This window comes from Bombina bombina, chromosome 10 (genome assembly GCF_027579735.1).
Source record: "Bombina bombina isolate aBomBom1 chromosome 10, aBomBom1.pri, whole genome shotgun sequence".
NCBI lineage: Eukaryota > Metazoa > Chordata > Amphibia > Anura > Bombinatoridae > Bombina > Bombina bombina.
Genome location: NC_069508.1, coordinates 66,612,532 through 66,630,354, shown reverse-complemented (window position 1 = coordinate 66,630,354; position 17,823 = coordinate 66,612,532). Strand labels below are relative to the sequence as shown.

At 35.8% G+C, this 17,823-nt stretch overlaps 1 protein-coding gene across 1 annotated transcript in view; it reads right to left on the bottom strand.

The window, feature by feature from the left end:
• The window catches only part of NOTCH2 (notch receptor 2), a 279,864-nt gene that overhangs the window by 47,063 nt on the left and 214,978 nt on the right, over nucleotides 1–17,823 (bottom strand). Inside the window, exons 16-22 of the mRNA XM_053693095.1 lie at nucleotides 10,720–10,839; nucleotides 9,290–9,442; nucleotides 8,380–8,608; nucleotides 7,859–8,060; nucleotides 7,553–7,706; nucleotides 5,996–6,180; nucleotides 2,767–2,899 (exon numbers count right to left, since the gene is read on the bottom strand). Coding sequence (XP_053549070.1) covers nucleotides 2,767–2,899; nucleotides 5,996–6,180; nucleotides 7,553–7,706; nucleotides 7,859–8,060; nucleotides 8,380–8,608; nucleotides 9,290–9,442; nucleotides 10,720–10,839 — 1,176 coding nt within the window. The remainder of the gene's footprint in view (nucleotides 1–2,766; nucleotides 2,900–5,995; nucleotides 6,181–7,552; nucleotides 7,707–7,858; nucleotides 8,061–8,379; nucleotides 8,609–9,289; nucleotides 9,443–10,719; nucleotides 10,840–17,823) is intronic.

The following is a 17,823-nucleotide window of genomic DNA, read 5'->3' as shown; positions in this document are numbered from 1 at the left end:
TGTGGATCACCCTTATTTGTGGTGCATGTTTTCTACAAGAACAAAGACATTTGCCAATCTTAAAGGGACATTCCAGCCAAAATTGGAATCCATGTGAATACATTTCAGTTGTATATAGTATTACATGTATTAGTAGAAATGCTTCTAACAAAAAAACTTATAGCTGTTTTAAAAGTATATTTAAGTATGCACCGTGCACCAGCATTTTAAACACAGCACTTGCTCATAGAGCCTTAGGTATTTGTACCGTCTGGTAATAACTATATTTGTTAATTGCTGACATGGTTCAATCCCCACTGGTGCCCTGAGCAGCTGACGTATTTAAAATGCTGGTGCACTGAGAATATCTAACTATGCTTCACATGTACGTGCAGAGAAAAATGTTATATCTATAGAAGCATTTTTGACAATACAAGTATATTGCACATATGCTTCTATTGAAATATGTCATTCATATATGTACATTTAAATTTTGACCAGAATGTCCCTTTAAAAACCTTATGTAGAACTGACCTATATAGACTTAGGGGGTCGATTTATTAAAGTGCAAACGGACATGATCCGCTGTAGCAGATCATGTCCGCCGCACATCAATACATTCCCGACAGCATACGCTGTAGACATTTATCTTTGCACAAGCAAGATCGGGCTGATTACTGTCCGCCACCTCAGAGGTAGCGGACGAGTTAAGGAGTAGCGGTCTTAAAACCGCTGCTTCTTAACGCCTGTTTCCAGTGAGCCTGAGGCATTGGGGCCTATATGGGGCTTGATAAACCGGCCCCCATTAAAGGGATAGGAAAGTCAAAATTAAACTTGAATTATTCAGATATAACATGTCATTTTAAGACACTTTGAAATTCACTTCTGTTTGTGCTTCATTATCTTGGTATCCCTTGGTGAAAAAGAATATGCACATATCCTACACTAGTGAAAGTTACTGCCAGTACTCAAAATGGTGGCAAATAGTTAGTGGGGGGAGGGTTAGAGAGCTGTTTGGGGGGCTCAGGGAGGTTGGGTGGTAAGGGGGATCTTACACTGCAGAAAATATAAAAAAAAATTAAAAAACAAACAAAACAAAACAAAACTTTTTATTTTTATACTGGCAGACTTTCTGCCAGTACTAAAGATGGCGGTGAAAATAGTGATGTGGGGAGGGAAGAGAGATGTTTGAGAGGGGTCAGGGAGGGATCAAGGGGTAGGATGTTTCAGGTGGGAGGCTGATCTCTACATTAAAGCTAAAATTAACCCTTCAAGCTCTCTACAAGCTCCCTAATTAACCCCTTCACTGTGGGCATAATACACGTATGGTGCACAGTGGCATTTAGCGGCCTTGTAATTACCAAAAAGCAATGCCAAAGCCATATATGTCTGCTATTTCTGAACAAAGGGGATCACAGAAAAACATTTACAACCATTTGTGCCATAATTGCACAAGCTGTTTGAAAATAATTTCAGTGAGAAACCTAAAGTTTGTGAAAAAGTTAGTAAAAAAGTGAACGATTTTTTTTATTTCATCGCATTTGGCGGTGAAATGGTGGCATGAAATATATCAAAATGTGCCTAGATCAATACTTTGGGTTGTCTGCTAAAAAAAAAAAAATTCAGGGATTCCTGACAGATATCAGTGCAACAATGTAACTAGCGCTAATTTAATTTAATTAAAAAAATGGTTTTGAAATAGCAAAGTGCTACTTGTATTTATGGCCCTATAACTTGCAAAAAAAGCAAAGAACATGTAAACATTGGGTATTTCTAAACTCAGGACAAAACTTAGAAACTATTTAGCATGTTTTTTTTTTGGTGGTTGTAGATGTGTAACAGATTTTGGGGGTAAAAGTTAGAAAAAGTATGTTTATTTTCATTTTTTCATCATATTTTATAAATAAAAGTATAGTAAATTTCAAGATATGATTAAAATAATGGTATCTTTAGAAAGTCCATTTAATTGGCGAGAAAAACGGTATATAATATGTGTGGGTACAGTAAATGAGTAAGAGGAAAATTACAGCTAAACACAAACACAGCAGAAATGTAAAAATAGCCCTGGTCCCAAACGGTCAGAAAATTGAAAAGTGCTGTGGTCCTTTAGGGGTTAATATGTATTGTGTATTTTCCTTTTAATAATCAGCAGAGCTAACATTCAATATGGAAATTCTGAAGGTGATCAGAAACTCCATAGTTTGAGGCAGTTGCCATATCAACCATTAATATTACATTACAATCACTGACATAGCATTTTGCAGTGAGTGGTCTGGTAATGATTTTTGCTATTTAGGGGAATGATTGGTTTTGTTTAGCTGGTCCGTGGTATAATTCTGTGAAATTGGGGAAGGAAGAGTGGTGGGAGGAACAGTAGGACAGAGCACCTGCTTAAAGCGGGACAGTTGCTAGCTGATTACCCCAAGACCAGGTTAGTTCAACTTTTATAAAACTTTACCTATCCTCTATAACAAAAAAGGAACATTTTAATATAAAAATTACAAACTTGAATTGTTTAGCATCTAAGTTTTTTGCATTACTGATCCCCATTAGCCTCACAAGCATTCTTTGCTCCTGAGCATGACTTTACATATGTATTTAAACCCCTTTGTGAGGGTTAAAAAATAGTTAGCTAGAATCCGTTATACAAATTAGAACACATCATTTTGGCATTGAAATGTCCATTTACGGTGTCACATATAACCTATCAGAAAATTACACTTAGTTTGAACTTCATGTAAAGCAGCAATATCATCATAAATACATTGTCAGGCAGATGTCTCTCACCTCTTGTCCCTGGAGGACAGGAACATCGGAAATGATTCACGAGGTCCACACAGGTCCCACCATTCAAACAAGGCTGGATATGACATTCATCTATTTCATATTCACAGTTGACGCCTTGGTAACCAGGCAGACACTATAAAGACACAAATAAGGAGTCTCGTCATTGTGTACAGGATTCCACTTTCATATCTGCTTATCATACAGCCTAAAAGTGTTGAGGAAGTGGTCAGCTGCAGTTGTCACTTTGGGGTCCATTTATTAAGCAGCGGCTACTGCTTCAGAGCCCCATCGTTTCAGGTCTGCCAGAAACGGAAGTTAAAAAGCAGCGGTCGTCCGGATCTGATATGATTGGGATGATTGACGGCCCCTGCTAGTGGGCGATTGGTAGAGAGCGAGCAGGGGACGGCATTGCACAAGCATTTCACCAGAAATGCTTGTGCAATGTTAAATGCCGCTCGACCTATGATAAATCTACCCCTAAAAGTGTTGAGCTAAAGTTGTCAGCTGCAGTTGTCTCCCATACACTGATAATGTCATCCACAGGCAGCTAAATCAACTTTTTCTACTTCTCCTTTGTATCTGTGGATCACAGACGCGTTTCCCCCCCATTTCTTAATTTGCCCCTTCATCTTTCATGCATTACCTGCCACTGCCATTATACCCAAATGTTGAATTACTTGAAAGTGACACAGCATATCTGTACAAAGCTGACTACAGAATATCACCTGAATATCTCTATGTAAAAAAAGGAAGATATTTCATCTAAAAGGGACAATCTAGTTGATTGTTTTTATTGTTTTAAAAGATAGACAATTGTTATATACTTAATAACCTCTACGTTTGTCTGTTTCTAAGCAGGCCACACCTTATCTTAGTGCTTTTTAAATGTTGCACACCAGACATCATGTTCATGTGTTCCATATAGATAACATTGTGCTCACTCCCATGGAGAATAATAATGGTTAGACAAGAACCAACACTGACTGGCTAAAATGCAAGATTGTAAAAGCACTGAGATAAGGGGCAGCTAGCAGGGTAATACAGGTAATCATTGAGGTAAAACGTGTAATAATATAACACTCTTGGTTATGTAAAACTGGGGAATGGGTAATAAAGGGATTGTCTTTCTTTTTAAACAATAGCAATTTTTAAAGGGATACTAAATCCAAAATGTTTATTTAATGATTCAGATAGAGCATGACATTTTAAGCAACTTTTTAGTTTACTCCTATTATCAATTTTTCTTCGTTCTTTTGCTATCTTTATTTAAAAAATAGGAGTGTAAAGCCATTTTTGGTTCAGAACCTGAGTTACGCTTGCTTATTGGTTGGCTGAATGTAGTCACCAATAAGCAAGCACTATCCAGGGTGCTGAAACTAAAATGGGCAAGCTCCTAAGCTTTACATTGCTGCTTTTTAAATAAAGATAGCAAGAGAATGAAGAAATATTGCTAATAGGAGTAAATTAGAATACATTAAAGAAGGACTTACCACACATAGTGTATCCGAACATTACAGGCAGTGTCACAGTAAGTACCCTTATTGCCTACAAGTAATGGTAGCTGAAACTATTCCACCAGAATCAAGTCAATCCTCTAGATTAATGCACTTTAGAAAAGGTGAAACCAAATAGATACATAAATTGGATAGTTTAACCCCTAGACTCTAGAGGTTTGAATATTGATATAGATGTACAGGCGTTTATGGAATAGAATCATGAGCAGAGCTAGAAACTTTTCCCACATTTGCCAAAAAGTCATTAATAGTAAATGTAGGCATATTATGAATATGGGTTTAGGGTTGTGGCCTGATTTTATAGTAAGTAGCTGTTTCAAAGTTTTTAATTTTATTTAAAAAAAAAAAAAAATTTAAACTTAATTTTAATTATCCATATATACTGTATATATATTTTAGTAATATATTTCTTGTAGTAATCTTTTAGCTAAATAGATATTTTTAGTGTTTATCAGTTTAGCACAATTTTTTAAAAGATATATTAGCACTTTTTATGTTTTTTTATGTATATTGTGTATGTATATTCATGAATTCATATATTGTTTAGGAATCCATTAATTTGCACACCATACAAGACGATTCCGCAACATGCTGAATTTATGTTAATTTCCATTGATTTCATTGGTTGTATCATGCACCCTAAACATCCAATAAGATGACGCTATTTAGGAGGCGTGTATGTGATGAATGGTATATATAGCATTTGCTCGAGGTGCAGGTCACTTCCATGTCTCTTGAGAAAGTTCGCTAAGGGGCGGACGAAACGCGTAGAGAAGGAAGAGAGAAAAAACGCGTAGAGAAGGAAGAGAGAAGTGATCTTAGGAGGAAACTCAATTGGACTGATATCCCTAACAGGACTCTGACGTCATCGCTTACGTTACCGGAGGGAGGGACTTTAACACGGAGACTCAATAACAGCTTTTTATCAATGCTCATCTTGTTTTTACGTCTAGTAAGTATAGGCTGTATCAACTAAATAAATTGTGACAAACACTACATTGAATCGGGGTGTGCTATTTCTGCTTTTACTTTCAGATTTAAAGGACCAGTCAACACAGTAGATTTGCATAATCAACAAATGCATTACAACAAGACAATGCAATGGCACTTAGTCTGAACTTCAAAAGAGTAGATTTTGTTTCCTACAATTTTAAAAGTTATGTCTTTTTCCACTCCCCCTGTATCATGTGACAGCAATCAGCCAATCACAAATGCATACACGTACAATGTGACAGCCATCAGCCATTCACAAATGCATACACACTTATTCTTGCACATGCTCAGTAGGAGCTGGTGACTCAAAAAGTTTAAATATAAAAAGAATGTGCACATTTTGTTAATGGAAGTAAATTGGAAAGTTGTTTAAAATTGCATGCTCTATCTGAATAATGAAAGTTTAATTTTGATTGAGTGTCCCTTTAAATGAGGAAGTTGTTTAAAATTTCATGCTCTATCTGAATCATGAAAGAAAAAAAATTGGGTTTAGTATCCCTTAAAGTAGACTGTCCCTGTAAAATTACCCCAGCAGTTACATGAGATCACATTAAAGCAAACTCAGCACTGATAAAGCTGATTGGCTGATTGTTATTAACAGCAGTACAGGCTCACAATACGTACTGATTCTGACAGTTTAGTGTTATGATAGTTATGAAATAACAAGTAAAGAATGTCTTTAAGTTGAGATTCACTGAAAAATCACTGGGTAGAATCCTCACCTTGCATTCATATCCTCCATGACGATCCACACAAGCGCCTGAGTTGCGGCATGGGTTGGACGCACACTCATCCAGCTCCTGTTCACAGTAGCTCCCAGTATAACCTTGTTTGCACTGACAGCGGTGAGTATTCCCAGTGTTAACACAGGTTCCAGAGTGCTGACATAAAGCTTCTTTGGTCACACCTATGATAATCACACAATATAAACAAAAGTTAAAGGGACAGTCAAGTTAACATAAACTTTCGTGATTCAAATAGAGCATGTCATTTTAAACAACTTTCCAATTTACTTTTATCATCAATTTTGCTTTGTTCTCTCTGTTTTCTTAGTTGAAAGCTAAACTTAGGTGGGTCATATGCTAATTTCTTAGCCCTTGAAGGCCGCCTCTTATCTGAATGCATTTTGACTGTTTTTCAAAACTAGAGGGCATTAGTGCATGTGTGCCATATAGATAACATTGTGCTCATGCACGTGGAGTTACCTACGAGTCAGCACTGATTGGCTAAAATGCATGTCTGTCAAAAAAACTAAAATAAGGGGGCAGTCTGCAGAGGATTAGATTATTCAAAGAGGTAAAAATATATTAATATAACAGGGTTGGTTATGCAAAACTGGGGAATGGGAAATTAAGGGATTATCTATATTGTTAAACAATAAAAATTATGGTGTAGACTGTCCCTTTAAACAGGAAGGGGCTCATTTTTAGTATTTTAAGTTTGGATGGGGTGCACATTTTTTAATATATCTCTGTGAAAGTATTCCTGTAGGGTTTATTATTTTTTTTAAAAACATTCTTCTTAAAATGACATGAAACCAAAATTCATGCTTCAGATCGAGCATACAATTTAAACAACCTTTGAATTTACTTCTATGATCTTATCTTGGTTTTTATGGTATCCTTTGTTAAAAAAACATTTCTAGGTAGGCTCAAGAGCTGGGAGCTAGCTGCTAATTTGTGATTGCACATATATGCCTCTTTTTATTGACTTATCGATTTGTTCAGCAGCTCCCAGCAGTACATTGCTTCTCCTAAAGGGTAACAAGAGACTGAAGCAAAATTGACAATAGAAATAAATTATTAAGTTGTTTAAAAAGGTATGCTCTATCTGAATAATAAAAGTAAAAACTTTAGGTTTAATTTCCTTTTAAGGGTCATTAAAGTAAAATGTTTCTTTGTTGCATCTAAATAAGGGTATTTTAATTATTTTTCTAACGTTCAATAAAATATCTATACACACGCACATACTAGGCTGAGTCCGTTATCAAGGCAAGAGATTGAAGAATATATTGTACTTATATAGATTTCTTGTATAGATATTAGACTTGACAATACAAAATAACACGGGGGTTGTTCTGAGGGACTTACCATTTAGTTAACAGAATCCAAAATACCGGTAATTTATTCTACTAATAAACTAGTAAACATAGCTCCAGATAAATGTGCACAATGGGAGTCATGTACACTTCTGGATATACAACCCACTGGGCAACACCCATCCAGGACACTACATGAGTGTGCAACTTATGCATTTTACCAAAGAGAATTAATATTTACCTCTCCGAGAAGCAGCCACTTCACACGATACATCTGGGATGTCACAGTAAATCCCAGTCCATCCTGTTTGACAGTGACACTTGGATTCTGTTTTTATTTGCTTACAGACTCCACTGTTTTTACATGGCACACCAATGCAAAGGTCAACCAAGTTCTAAAAACAAAAAAAAAAGAGAATGATTACAGGATTCATGTTTTGGGTAGCCTAGGCATATTACTTTATAGTCACACTATATAAAATTTCAACTACCTGGTATATAGTTGGTGTAGTTGTTACTTAAGTATAAATCTTATACAATTACTTACCTCACAGCTTTTGCCTTTGTAGCCAACTGGACACATGCAATGGTAGGTTCCAAGCCCATCCACGCAGGTTCCACCATTCATACAAGGCTGTGAACCGCACTCATTAATCTCAAAAAGGCAGAAAGATCCCGTAAACCCTTGAGGGCATTGGCATGTGAATGCGTTTATTCCATCCACACAGGTTGCACCATTAAAACAGGAACTGTAAAAAGGCAAAAAAAAAATGAAACAGAGATTACCTAAAAATGATTAGAAAGCTTAGCAAAAAGTATGGAGGTCCTTCTAAAAGTTATCATCTAATCCGTATTGAATGCACACTTTGTAACAGTATTTCTAAAGGTATATTGAGGGTCTGACAGTGCTACCAAAAAATTTCTAAATAATTTACTTTTTTTAGCTTTTCATTGTTACCTAAATTTCAATACAAATGGATCCTGAAAACCAAGAATAATTCTATATCCTACGTATTGATAGCAACACCCAGCAACTCATACAAAGGAAGTGGTATATATCCGATTTACCTTTCTGTGCATTCATCAATGTTGTTTTCACAGTGGATTCCATCAAATCCTGGAAGACACTTGCACGTGTAGCTATTCACATAGTCTGTGCAAGAACCTCCATTTTTGCAGGGGTTGCTTAGACACTCATCTACATCCTTTTGGCACTTGTCTCCATTAAAACCCGGAAGGCAGGTACAGGAGAAAGAGTTTACATCATCTATACAGGACGCTCCATTCTGACATGGGTCTAGAATGTAATATATGTGTGTTAATATTTTTAAAACGCTCAATTCATAGATCGATATGGATGGAAAACTTCTGACATAAATCAGGTCATATGAAAAAACGTTGCACTAATCTCTAGTTAAACCATATAGGAGGAATAACATTTTCCGGATTTCAAAAAGTAGATAAAACACTGCATGCCCTACTTTCCATACCAATATATAAAAATAGGAGGGAAGATTTTATTTAAAACAGTGATAATGGCGCTAACCAAAAGAAAGGATGGGTAGTGGGCAACTTACTTTTCCCTTTTAAAATTTACTATGATCCTCATAAAATATAAAGATTAGTGAAAAGATGAGGGGATTCTTGTTAAAAAGTAATTGCCTTAGCATCCTGTATATGGTCACTTAATGAGTGACCTTAAAGGGATATGAAACCCACATTTTTTCTTTCATGATTCAGAAAGAGCATGCAATTGTAAGCAACTTTCTAATTTACTTATATTATTAATTTTTCTTTGGTATCTTTATTTGAAAAGCAGAAATGTAAGCTTAGGAGTAGACTCATTTTTGGTTTAGCACCTGGGTAACGGTTGCTAATTAGTGGCTAAATGTAGCCACCAATAGCTTTTATTTTTTTTTTAAAAAGGTGGCAACTCTATACATTTATAAGACAGGGCCCGGTATTGTTTTATACTCACTAGAGACACAATCGTCAATGTCATTTTCACAGTTGATGCCATTAAATCCTTCATTACATTCACAAATGTACCCGCCTTTGGTATTAAAGCAGCGGCCATTATTTTTGCAGGGGTTGGCATCGCATTCATCAATATCATTGGCACATCTTTGACCTGAAAATAAAAGATGTCATTAATGAGACATTTTTTCTATGCTGGATATCTTTTTTTTTATCCACAACTCGTCAATAAATCCCTCAAAACAAACAATAAAACAAACAAACTAATGAGAGATGGCAGATGCAATCAAATTAGTTTGAACAAATACAATTATATTAGCAGGAAAGTGAGGGGGCAGTTAAAGGGACATTAAGCACTAAACACCATTTATAAGCATAGCATTGAGGTTATTCCCCGCCTCCCTCTAGTCATCGGTCTAACCATGTTGAAATCTTTCTTTCACTTCATTCCAGTACTGACCTGTGTAGCAACCTTCTGATACCTGCAGGGTAAGCTAGGCAGCACTCATGATTAGAGGGAGGTGCATGAAATGCATTTAGTGTTTAGTGCCCCTTTAAACATTTTAATTCACTGTTAATAATAATTAACCCCTTAACGACCACGACGTACATCTCTGGTCGTTAAGGGTTTTCTTGGGTATAGTAGCGCAAGCCCCGCTATGAGGAGCTTGACTGGGCTGTTATACCCTCCCTCCTTCCTGCTGGCCACCGGAAATAGCTGGTAGTGAAACTACGCTATTAAAAATTAAATCCCCATAGAAAGACCAGCAATGTACAGGGTACGTCGCTGGTCCTTAAAGTGATGGTAAATCCAAATGTTTAACAAACGCTAGGATTTAACATCACTAGAAATTAAGGGGAGTTTAAGTGAAGAGATCTAAAAAATAGGATGCTAAACTCACCCTTTATGTGCCGTTGCACAGCTCTAAACTCAGCGGTTCCAGTCGCCCTCAGCACATTGGTCTTCTAACAATGAGGTACCACTTGCACCTCTGAACCAATAGCGGTGCGTGCATCAGTTGACATGCATGGCTATTGGTTTAGAGGTGCAAACGTCACCTCATTGAAGGAGACTGATGTGCCATGGTATGCCGGAGCCACTGAGTTTAGTGCTGTGCAACGGCACAGAAAGGGTGAGTTTCGCACCCTATTTTTTAGATCTCATCACTTAAACTCCCCTTGGTTTTTAGTGATGGTAAATTCTAGTGTTTGTTAAACGCTTACATTCACCATAACTTTAAGGTGTTAATGAAAATAAAACAGAATCAAACTTTTTATATTCCTCCATCATACTTATGTGTGGTAAATAGAAAAAAAACAAGACAGTGCTTATAAACTTTAAAGAATATATTTTTATTTATCTTTTCTTAAAACCTTCTAAAACTTGTTGTTGTATATTTTTATTTTAATATAATTCGGAACTTAATATACCTTTCCAACCAGGTGCACACAGACACGTAAAGCTTTTAAAATCTTCCGATTCCTGGCAAACTCCACCGTTCTGGCATGGATCAGGAGAGCAGGGGGTAAGGACATTTTGGCAGTTGGTACCTGAAGATAATACAAAAAAAAGATAAACGGACATGAAACCCAAAAATGTTCTTTTATGATTAAGATAGAGAATCCAGTTTACTTTTATTATCAAATTTGCGTCATTCTCATGTTTTTGTTTGTTGAAGAGATATCTAGATAGGTAGAGTGCAAGTCTACAGCACTACATGACAGGAAATAGTGTTGCCATCTAGTGCTTTTGTTAATGTGTAACTTTATTGCAGAACTGCTGCCATATAGTGCTGAAGACACGTGCACAATCCTGAGCTACATTCCTGCTTTTCAACAAAGGATAACAAGAAAACAAAGAAACAATTTTAATAGGAGTAAATTGGAAACTTGTTTAAAATTGTATGTTCTATCTGAATTATGAATGAAAAATGTGAGGTTTTTTTGTACCTTTAAAGGGCATGCAACATTTCATAATCTGTAATTTACACACAAACAAGTAATGTAATGCAAGTCTGTGCACCGTTGGCTTTAAGGACTGATTGCTCACTGGCTGATAAGTGTAGCCACTGCTTTGTTATTGAATGATGACGCCCATAAGCATTAACACAAAAGCATTTTTTGCTGCTGTTGTTTTTTATTTACCTTAGGACCTGTTTTGCAAAAACTATAATCAGGGGCGGACAGAGCAGCCGGGCAAAAAGGACCTGGACCGAGGGCCCAGCATTTAGGGGGGCCCACAAATGGCATCTCCATGGCTCCTGGTGTGGTGCTTAAGCTGGGGCTGACAGTTGCCCTATCAGTAACTAAGTGGTTAGTGTGGGTTTAGTGGGGTCCCTGGTTCCAGAGTGGGAGCCCTGTGCCTGGATGTGGGGTTTGTTGCTCGAGGGCCCTAGAGTATGGGGGGGGCTGTCAGGGGTCTGTCGATGTGAGGGTCATGGAGTATGGGTTCTGGCCCTGGAGATTGAGGGCCCTGTCTCTGGCCTTTGATGTTAGGGGTTCTGACCCTGGAGGTTGGGGGGCCTGGTGGGGGCAGGGCAAGGAGGCTACCATGTTTATTTGCACAAATTTGATTACATTTGGGTCAGTGTGAGACTGTGGGGGCCCTTCCCTAATTTTTGCCAGGGGGCTCTGATTGGTCTCAGTCCACCCCTGACTATAATACAATTTTAAAATGTTCTCTTTAAGATGCAACAAATACAAAATAAAAAAACTTTTTTTTTAAATTTGGACCATGAACCAAAAAACAAGAATTCTAATTTTATTTTTATTTATTTTTTAAATGAAAGTATCTACAATTAAGTAAAAATTAAGTAGCATGAAATGTACATTTTAAGAAAATGTATTCTCCTCATATTGATAAGGAGCACAGCCCTGGACTTAAAGGGACATAAAATCCCAAAATTTTATTTCATGATTAAGATATAACATACAATTTTAAACAGTTTTCTAAATAACTTCTATTGTTAAATTTGCTTCATTCTCTTGGAATCATTTGTTGAAGGCGCAGCAATACACTACTGAGAGGTAGCTAAACACATTGGGTGAGCCAATGACAAGAGGTATATATTTGCAGCCACCAATCAGAAACTAATTTCCATTAGTGCACTGCTGCTCTTTATCCTACCTTGATATGCTTTTTAACAAAGGATAACACAAGTTAAGTTTATTTAGTTCTCTGCACATACTACAGAAATGCACAGATTACCTGTGTAGCTTTTCAAAGTATCCTCCTTCCCAAGAAAATGCAGCAATAAAGAAACAGGTGATAAGTTAGTAAAAGACTAAGAATTTCTAGTAAACAGGACTTGAGAGTAAGTTCCTAATAAACAATTGTAGAACTTTTTGAAAATAATAAAATGTTAACTTTCCACTTTGCCATAAGCTTGGGGAAAAGGAGAACTCCCACACTCTAATAAAGCTTCACTCAGTAAGCCTTGTCATAAACTCTGGAATATGGGAGAAGCTCTTAGGTTCTAATAATAGGCTGTGAAAAAAGATTATTATATACATTAGGGTTAAAGGGACATTAAACTACTTAGTACAACTACAGCGGAAGAGTTACAGTGCTGAGTACAACTACAATAGCAGTATAACTAATATTAAAGGTCTACATAACTGCATGTCTGTTATGTAAAAATATAATTTAATTATACTGATACTATAACATAAATATATATTAACATATATTTATGTTGTCACTAACAAACACAACAAGCTAACATAAATACATTTTAATGTATATGCAATACTTACTGTTTAAATATTTAATATACATGCAAGGCCTGACTACATTATATCTACAATCTTTGAAATAAAATGCATGGTCATGTATAATGCATTGGATATAAATTAAAAAGTAGATATTCTTGCTTGATGCATTTGTAAGTATAAATATATTTTTAAAATAGATATTTATGTTATAAAAGACAGTTGCATTATAAGGTTTGGTTAATATATTACTATTGGTTTGATTCTAATAAATATTATTAGTATTATTGTTATTAGTACTACTATTATTGTTACTATTTTTAAGGTTTTGTTCTGTTCCTCAATACCCCTTGAAAACTGAAAAATACTAACTGCTAAATCAAAAATATTTTTTTATGAAAATATATACTTTAAATTCAAGATATAATTATACAAGATGTTTTATTATATCTTATTATTTTTAATGTTTTATATAATATGTTAAGCAATTTTAATTAAATGTATTTATTATTGTTTTCTTGTAACTAACTTTATCTAATATTTTTGTATAAACTAAATATTTTCTTTAAACACTTTATAATGTTACTTTCTCGTTAGAAAATGTTATATTTATTTAGATTTTTTTTTTTTGCAAATTACCTTTATGTATTTTTTAAAAATATATTAAAAAGTAAAAAGTTTATAAAAAATGTTTTTATAAAATGCTTTAATGTTACTAAAAGCAAAGCAAAAAAAAAAAGCAGGAAGAGAGAATTTGTTCTCATTACTTTTAAAGGGACACTGAACCCAAAAAATGTTCACTTGTGATTCAGATAAAGCATGAAATTTTAAGCAACTTTCTAATTTACTCCTATTATCAATTTTTCTTCATTCTCTTGGTATCTTTATTTGAAATGCAAGAATGTAAGTTTAGATGCCGGCCCATTTTTGGTGAACAACCTGGGTTGTTCTTGCTGATTGGTGGATAAATGCATCCACCAATAAAAAAGTGCTGTCCACAGGTCTGAACAAAAAAAAAAAGCTTAGATGCCTTCTTTTTTAATTAAAGATAGCAAGAGAATTAAGAAAAATTGATAATAGGCGTAAATTAGAAAGTTACTTAAAATTGCATGCTCTATCTGAATCACGAAAGAAAAAAATTGGGTATTAAAAAATAATTAAGCATTAAAACCAACATCTCACAGTTATAGAAAAATAATTGTTTATAACAAATAATCTTAAATGCAAAAGGTGTAACGTTTTAACTGAAAAGGTTTTCATTCTTGTGTAAAATTGCTGCGGTTTTCCTTAAAAAGCTTGTTTTGTAATAATCATCAAAAAGAGATTACATTTGTTTTTCATGGATCTTATTAAAGATCAACCAACCAATAAAAGTAGTTTTTATTATATATAAGAACTCATTAATAAAACAAGAAAAAAATACCTTTGAAATTTGAGCTTTGTTTGAACACTAAGAAACCTTCCTATTAATTTTGCACTGCAAATGGCTGTGTATTCAAATGTAGACAATGTATATACACTTCAAAGTAATTGAAATATGCCTTCCTTAAACAGAAATTGAATATAAGCTGGCACATATGTAATTTGAGTATTTACATACACATTTACTTCATAACATTTATCTAAAAAAAAAGACAGACCAGATGTATGTAAGGAAAAAATTAAATTTAAATGTAAGGGCATTCAAAGTTTAACTACATAAAACTTCAGTAATGTGAAACAGTATATTAAACTCATATTAGAGATTCATGGAATGTACTCATTTGGGGTGGGGAAGGATATGATTAAAAACAACTGGAGTACCATAAAAATTAAAGGAGCTAAATTAACACAGCACTAAAAATTGAAAGTAACAGAATACCAAATATAGATCTGATTTAGTTACATATGACAGACACCAACAGATATATAAGGGATATTAAATATACTAGCACCCAAATGGCAGATTGTCTTAACCAGCAAAATTCTAAACATTGACAATTAAAGGGACAGTCTACTTGAATATGTTTATTGTTTAAAAAGATAGATAATCCCTTTATTATCCATTCCCAAGTTTTGCATAACCAACACGATAATATTAATACACACATTCTACCTCAGTGATTACCTTGTATCTAAGCCTATGCAGTCTGCCCCCTTATCTTAGATCCTTTGATAGACATACATTTAGCTAATCAGTGCTAACTCATAAATTACTCCACGGGAGTGAGCACAATGTTATCTATATGACACAAATGAACTAGCGCTGTTTAACTGTGAAAAACTGTCAAAATGCACTGAGATAAGAGGTGGCCTTGAACGGCTTAGAAATCAGTTTATAAACCTACCTAGGTTCCGCTTTCAACAAAGAATACCAAAAGAACAAGGCAAATTTGATGATAAAAGTAAATTGGAAATTTGTTTAAAATTGCATGCCCTATCTGAATCATGAAAGTTTAATTTTGACTTGACTGTCCCTTTAAATCTTAACATTACGTAAGTTCATAAAGTTTGGTCTGGACAAGAATTTATGACATTAAAGGAACAACCGTAAGAAAATATTTTTCTAGTATGTTTATTAACCCCTTAATGACCACAGCACTTTTCCATTTTCTGTCCGTTTGGGACCAAGGCTATTTTTACATTTTTGCGGTGTTTGTGTTTAGCTGTAATTTTCTTCTTACTCATTTACTGTACCCACACATATTATATACCGTTTTTCTCGCCACTAAATGGACTTTCTAAAGATACCATTATTTTCATCATATCTTATAATTTACTATAAAAAAAAATATAAAATATGAGGAAAAATTGAAAAAAACACACTTTTTCTAACTTTGACCCCCAAAATCTGTTACATATCTACAACCACCAAAAAACACCCATGCTAAATAGTTTCAAAATTTTGTCCTGAGTTTAGAAATACCCAATGTTTACATGTTCTTTGCTTTTTGTGCAAGTTATAGGGCCATAAATACAAGTAGCACTTTGCTATTTCCAAACCACTTTTTTCCAAAATTAGCGCTAGTTACATTAGAACACTAATATCTTTCAGGAATCCCTGAATATCCCTTGACATGTATATATTTTTTTTTAGTAGACATCCCAAAGTATTGATCTAGGACAATTTTGGTATATTTCATACCACCATTTCACTGCCAAATGCGATCAAATACAAAAAATCGTTCACTTTTTCACAAATTTTTTCACAAACTTTTGGTTTCTCACTGAAATTATTTACAAACAACTTGTGCAATTATGGCATACATGGTTGTAAATTCTTCTCTGGGATCCCCTTTGTTCAGAAATAGCAGACATATATGGCTTTGGCGTTGCTTTTTGGTAATTAGAAGGCCGCTAAATGCCACTGCGCACCACAAGTGTATTATGCCCAGCAGTTAAGGGGTTAATTAGGGAGCTTTTAGGGAGCTTGTAGGGTTAATTTTAGCTTTAGTGTAGTATAGTAGACAACCCCAAGTATTGATCTAGGCACATTTTGGTATATTTCATGCCACCATTTCACCGCCAAATGCGATCAAATTGAAAAAAAAGTTAATTTTTTCACAATTTTAGGTTTCTCACTGAAATAATTTACAAACAGCTTGTGCAATTATGGCACAAATGGTTGTAAATACTTGTCTGGGATCCCCTTTGTTCAGAAATAGCAGACATATATGACTTTGGCGTTGCTTTCTGGTAATTAGAAGGCCGCTAAATCCTGCTGCGCCTCACACGTGTATTATGGCTAGCAGTGAAGGGGTTAATTAGGGAGTTTGTAGGGAGCTTGCAGGGTTAATTTTAGCTTTAGTGTAGAGATCAGCCTCCCACCTGACACATCCCACCCCCTGATCCCTCCCAAACAGCTCCCTTCCCTCCCCCACCCCACAATTGTCCCCGCCATCTTAAGTACTGGCAGAAAGTCTGCCAGTACTAAAATAAAAGGGTTTTTTAAAAAAAATAAAAAAATTTTTTAGCATATTTACATATGCTAGGGTGTAGGATCCCCCCCTTAGCCCCCAACCTCCCTGATCCCCCCCAAAACCGCTCTCTAACCCTCCCCTCTGCCTCATTGGGGGCCATCTTGGGTACTGGCAGCTGTCTGCCAGTACCCAGTTTGCAAAAAAAAGTGCTTTTTTTATTTTTTTTGGGCTTTTTTCTGTAGTGTAGCTTCCCCCCCCACACAGACAAACCCCCACCACCTTGCTGATCTTTTTTTTTTTTAAATATTTCGAAATTTATACATTTTTTATTAATTCATTTTCTGTAGTGTAGCGGTTCCCACCCGCTCCCTCCCCGTGCACGCGCCCGCCCCCGCCCTCCCGTGCACGCGCGCGCGTCCGTGCGCGCCCCTGCTCGTCCCCGCCCACGATCCCGCCCCCCCTGCACATAACCAGGGCCATCGATGGCCGCCACCCTTCTCCCGGTCCGGCTCCCACCCAACAGCGCAGGGAGCCACCGATCTCCGGTGCAGAGAGGGCCACAGAGTGGCTCTCTCTGCACCGGATGGCTACCAAAGGTTATTGCAGGATGCCTCCATATCGAGGCATCACTGCAATAACCGGAAAGCAGCTGGAAGCGAGCAGGATCGCTTCCAGCTGCTTTCCACACCGAGGACGTGCAGGGTACGTTCTCAGGCATTAACTGCCTTTTTTTTGAGGACGTACCCTGCACGTCCTCGGTCGTTAAGGGGTTAATAAAGGAATGGTAACTATGAGGGCATAAAGGTAACAGTTGATATGCATGAGTACATTTCAGTTTTGAATAGAATCATGTTTGCTATACATTTCTATTAGAAAAAGTCTTCTATTAAAAGTTATTTTTACTGTTTCAGGGACATATGTAATT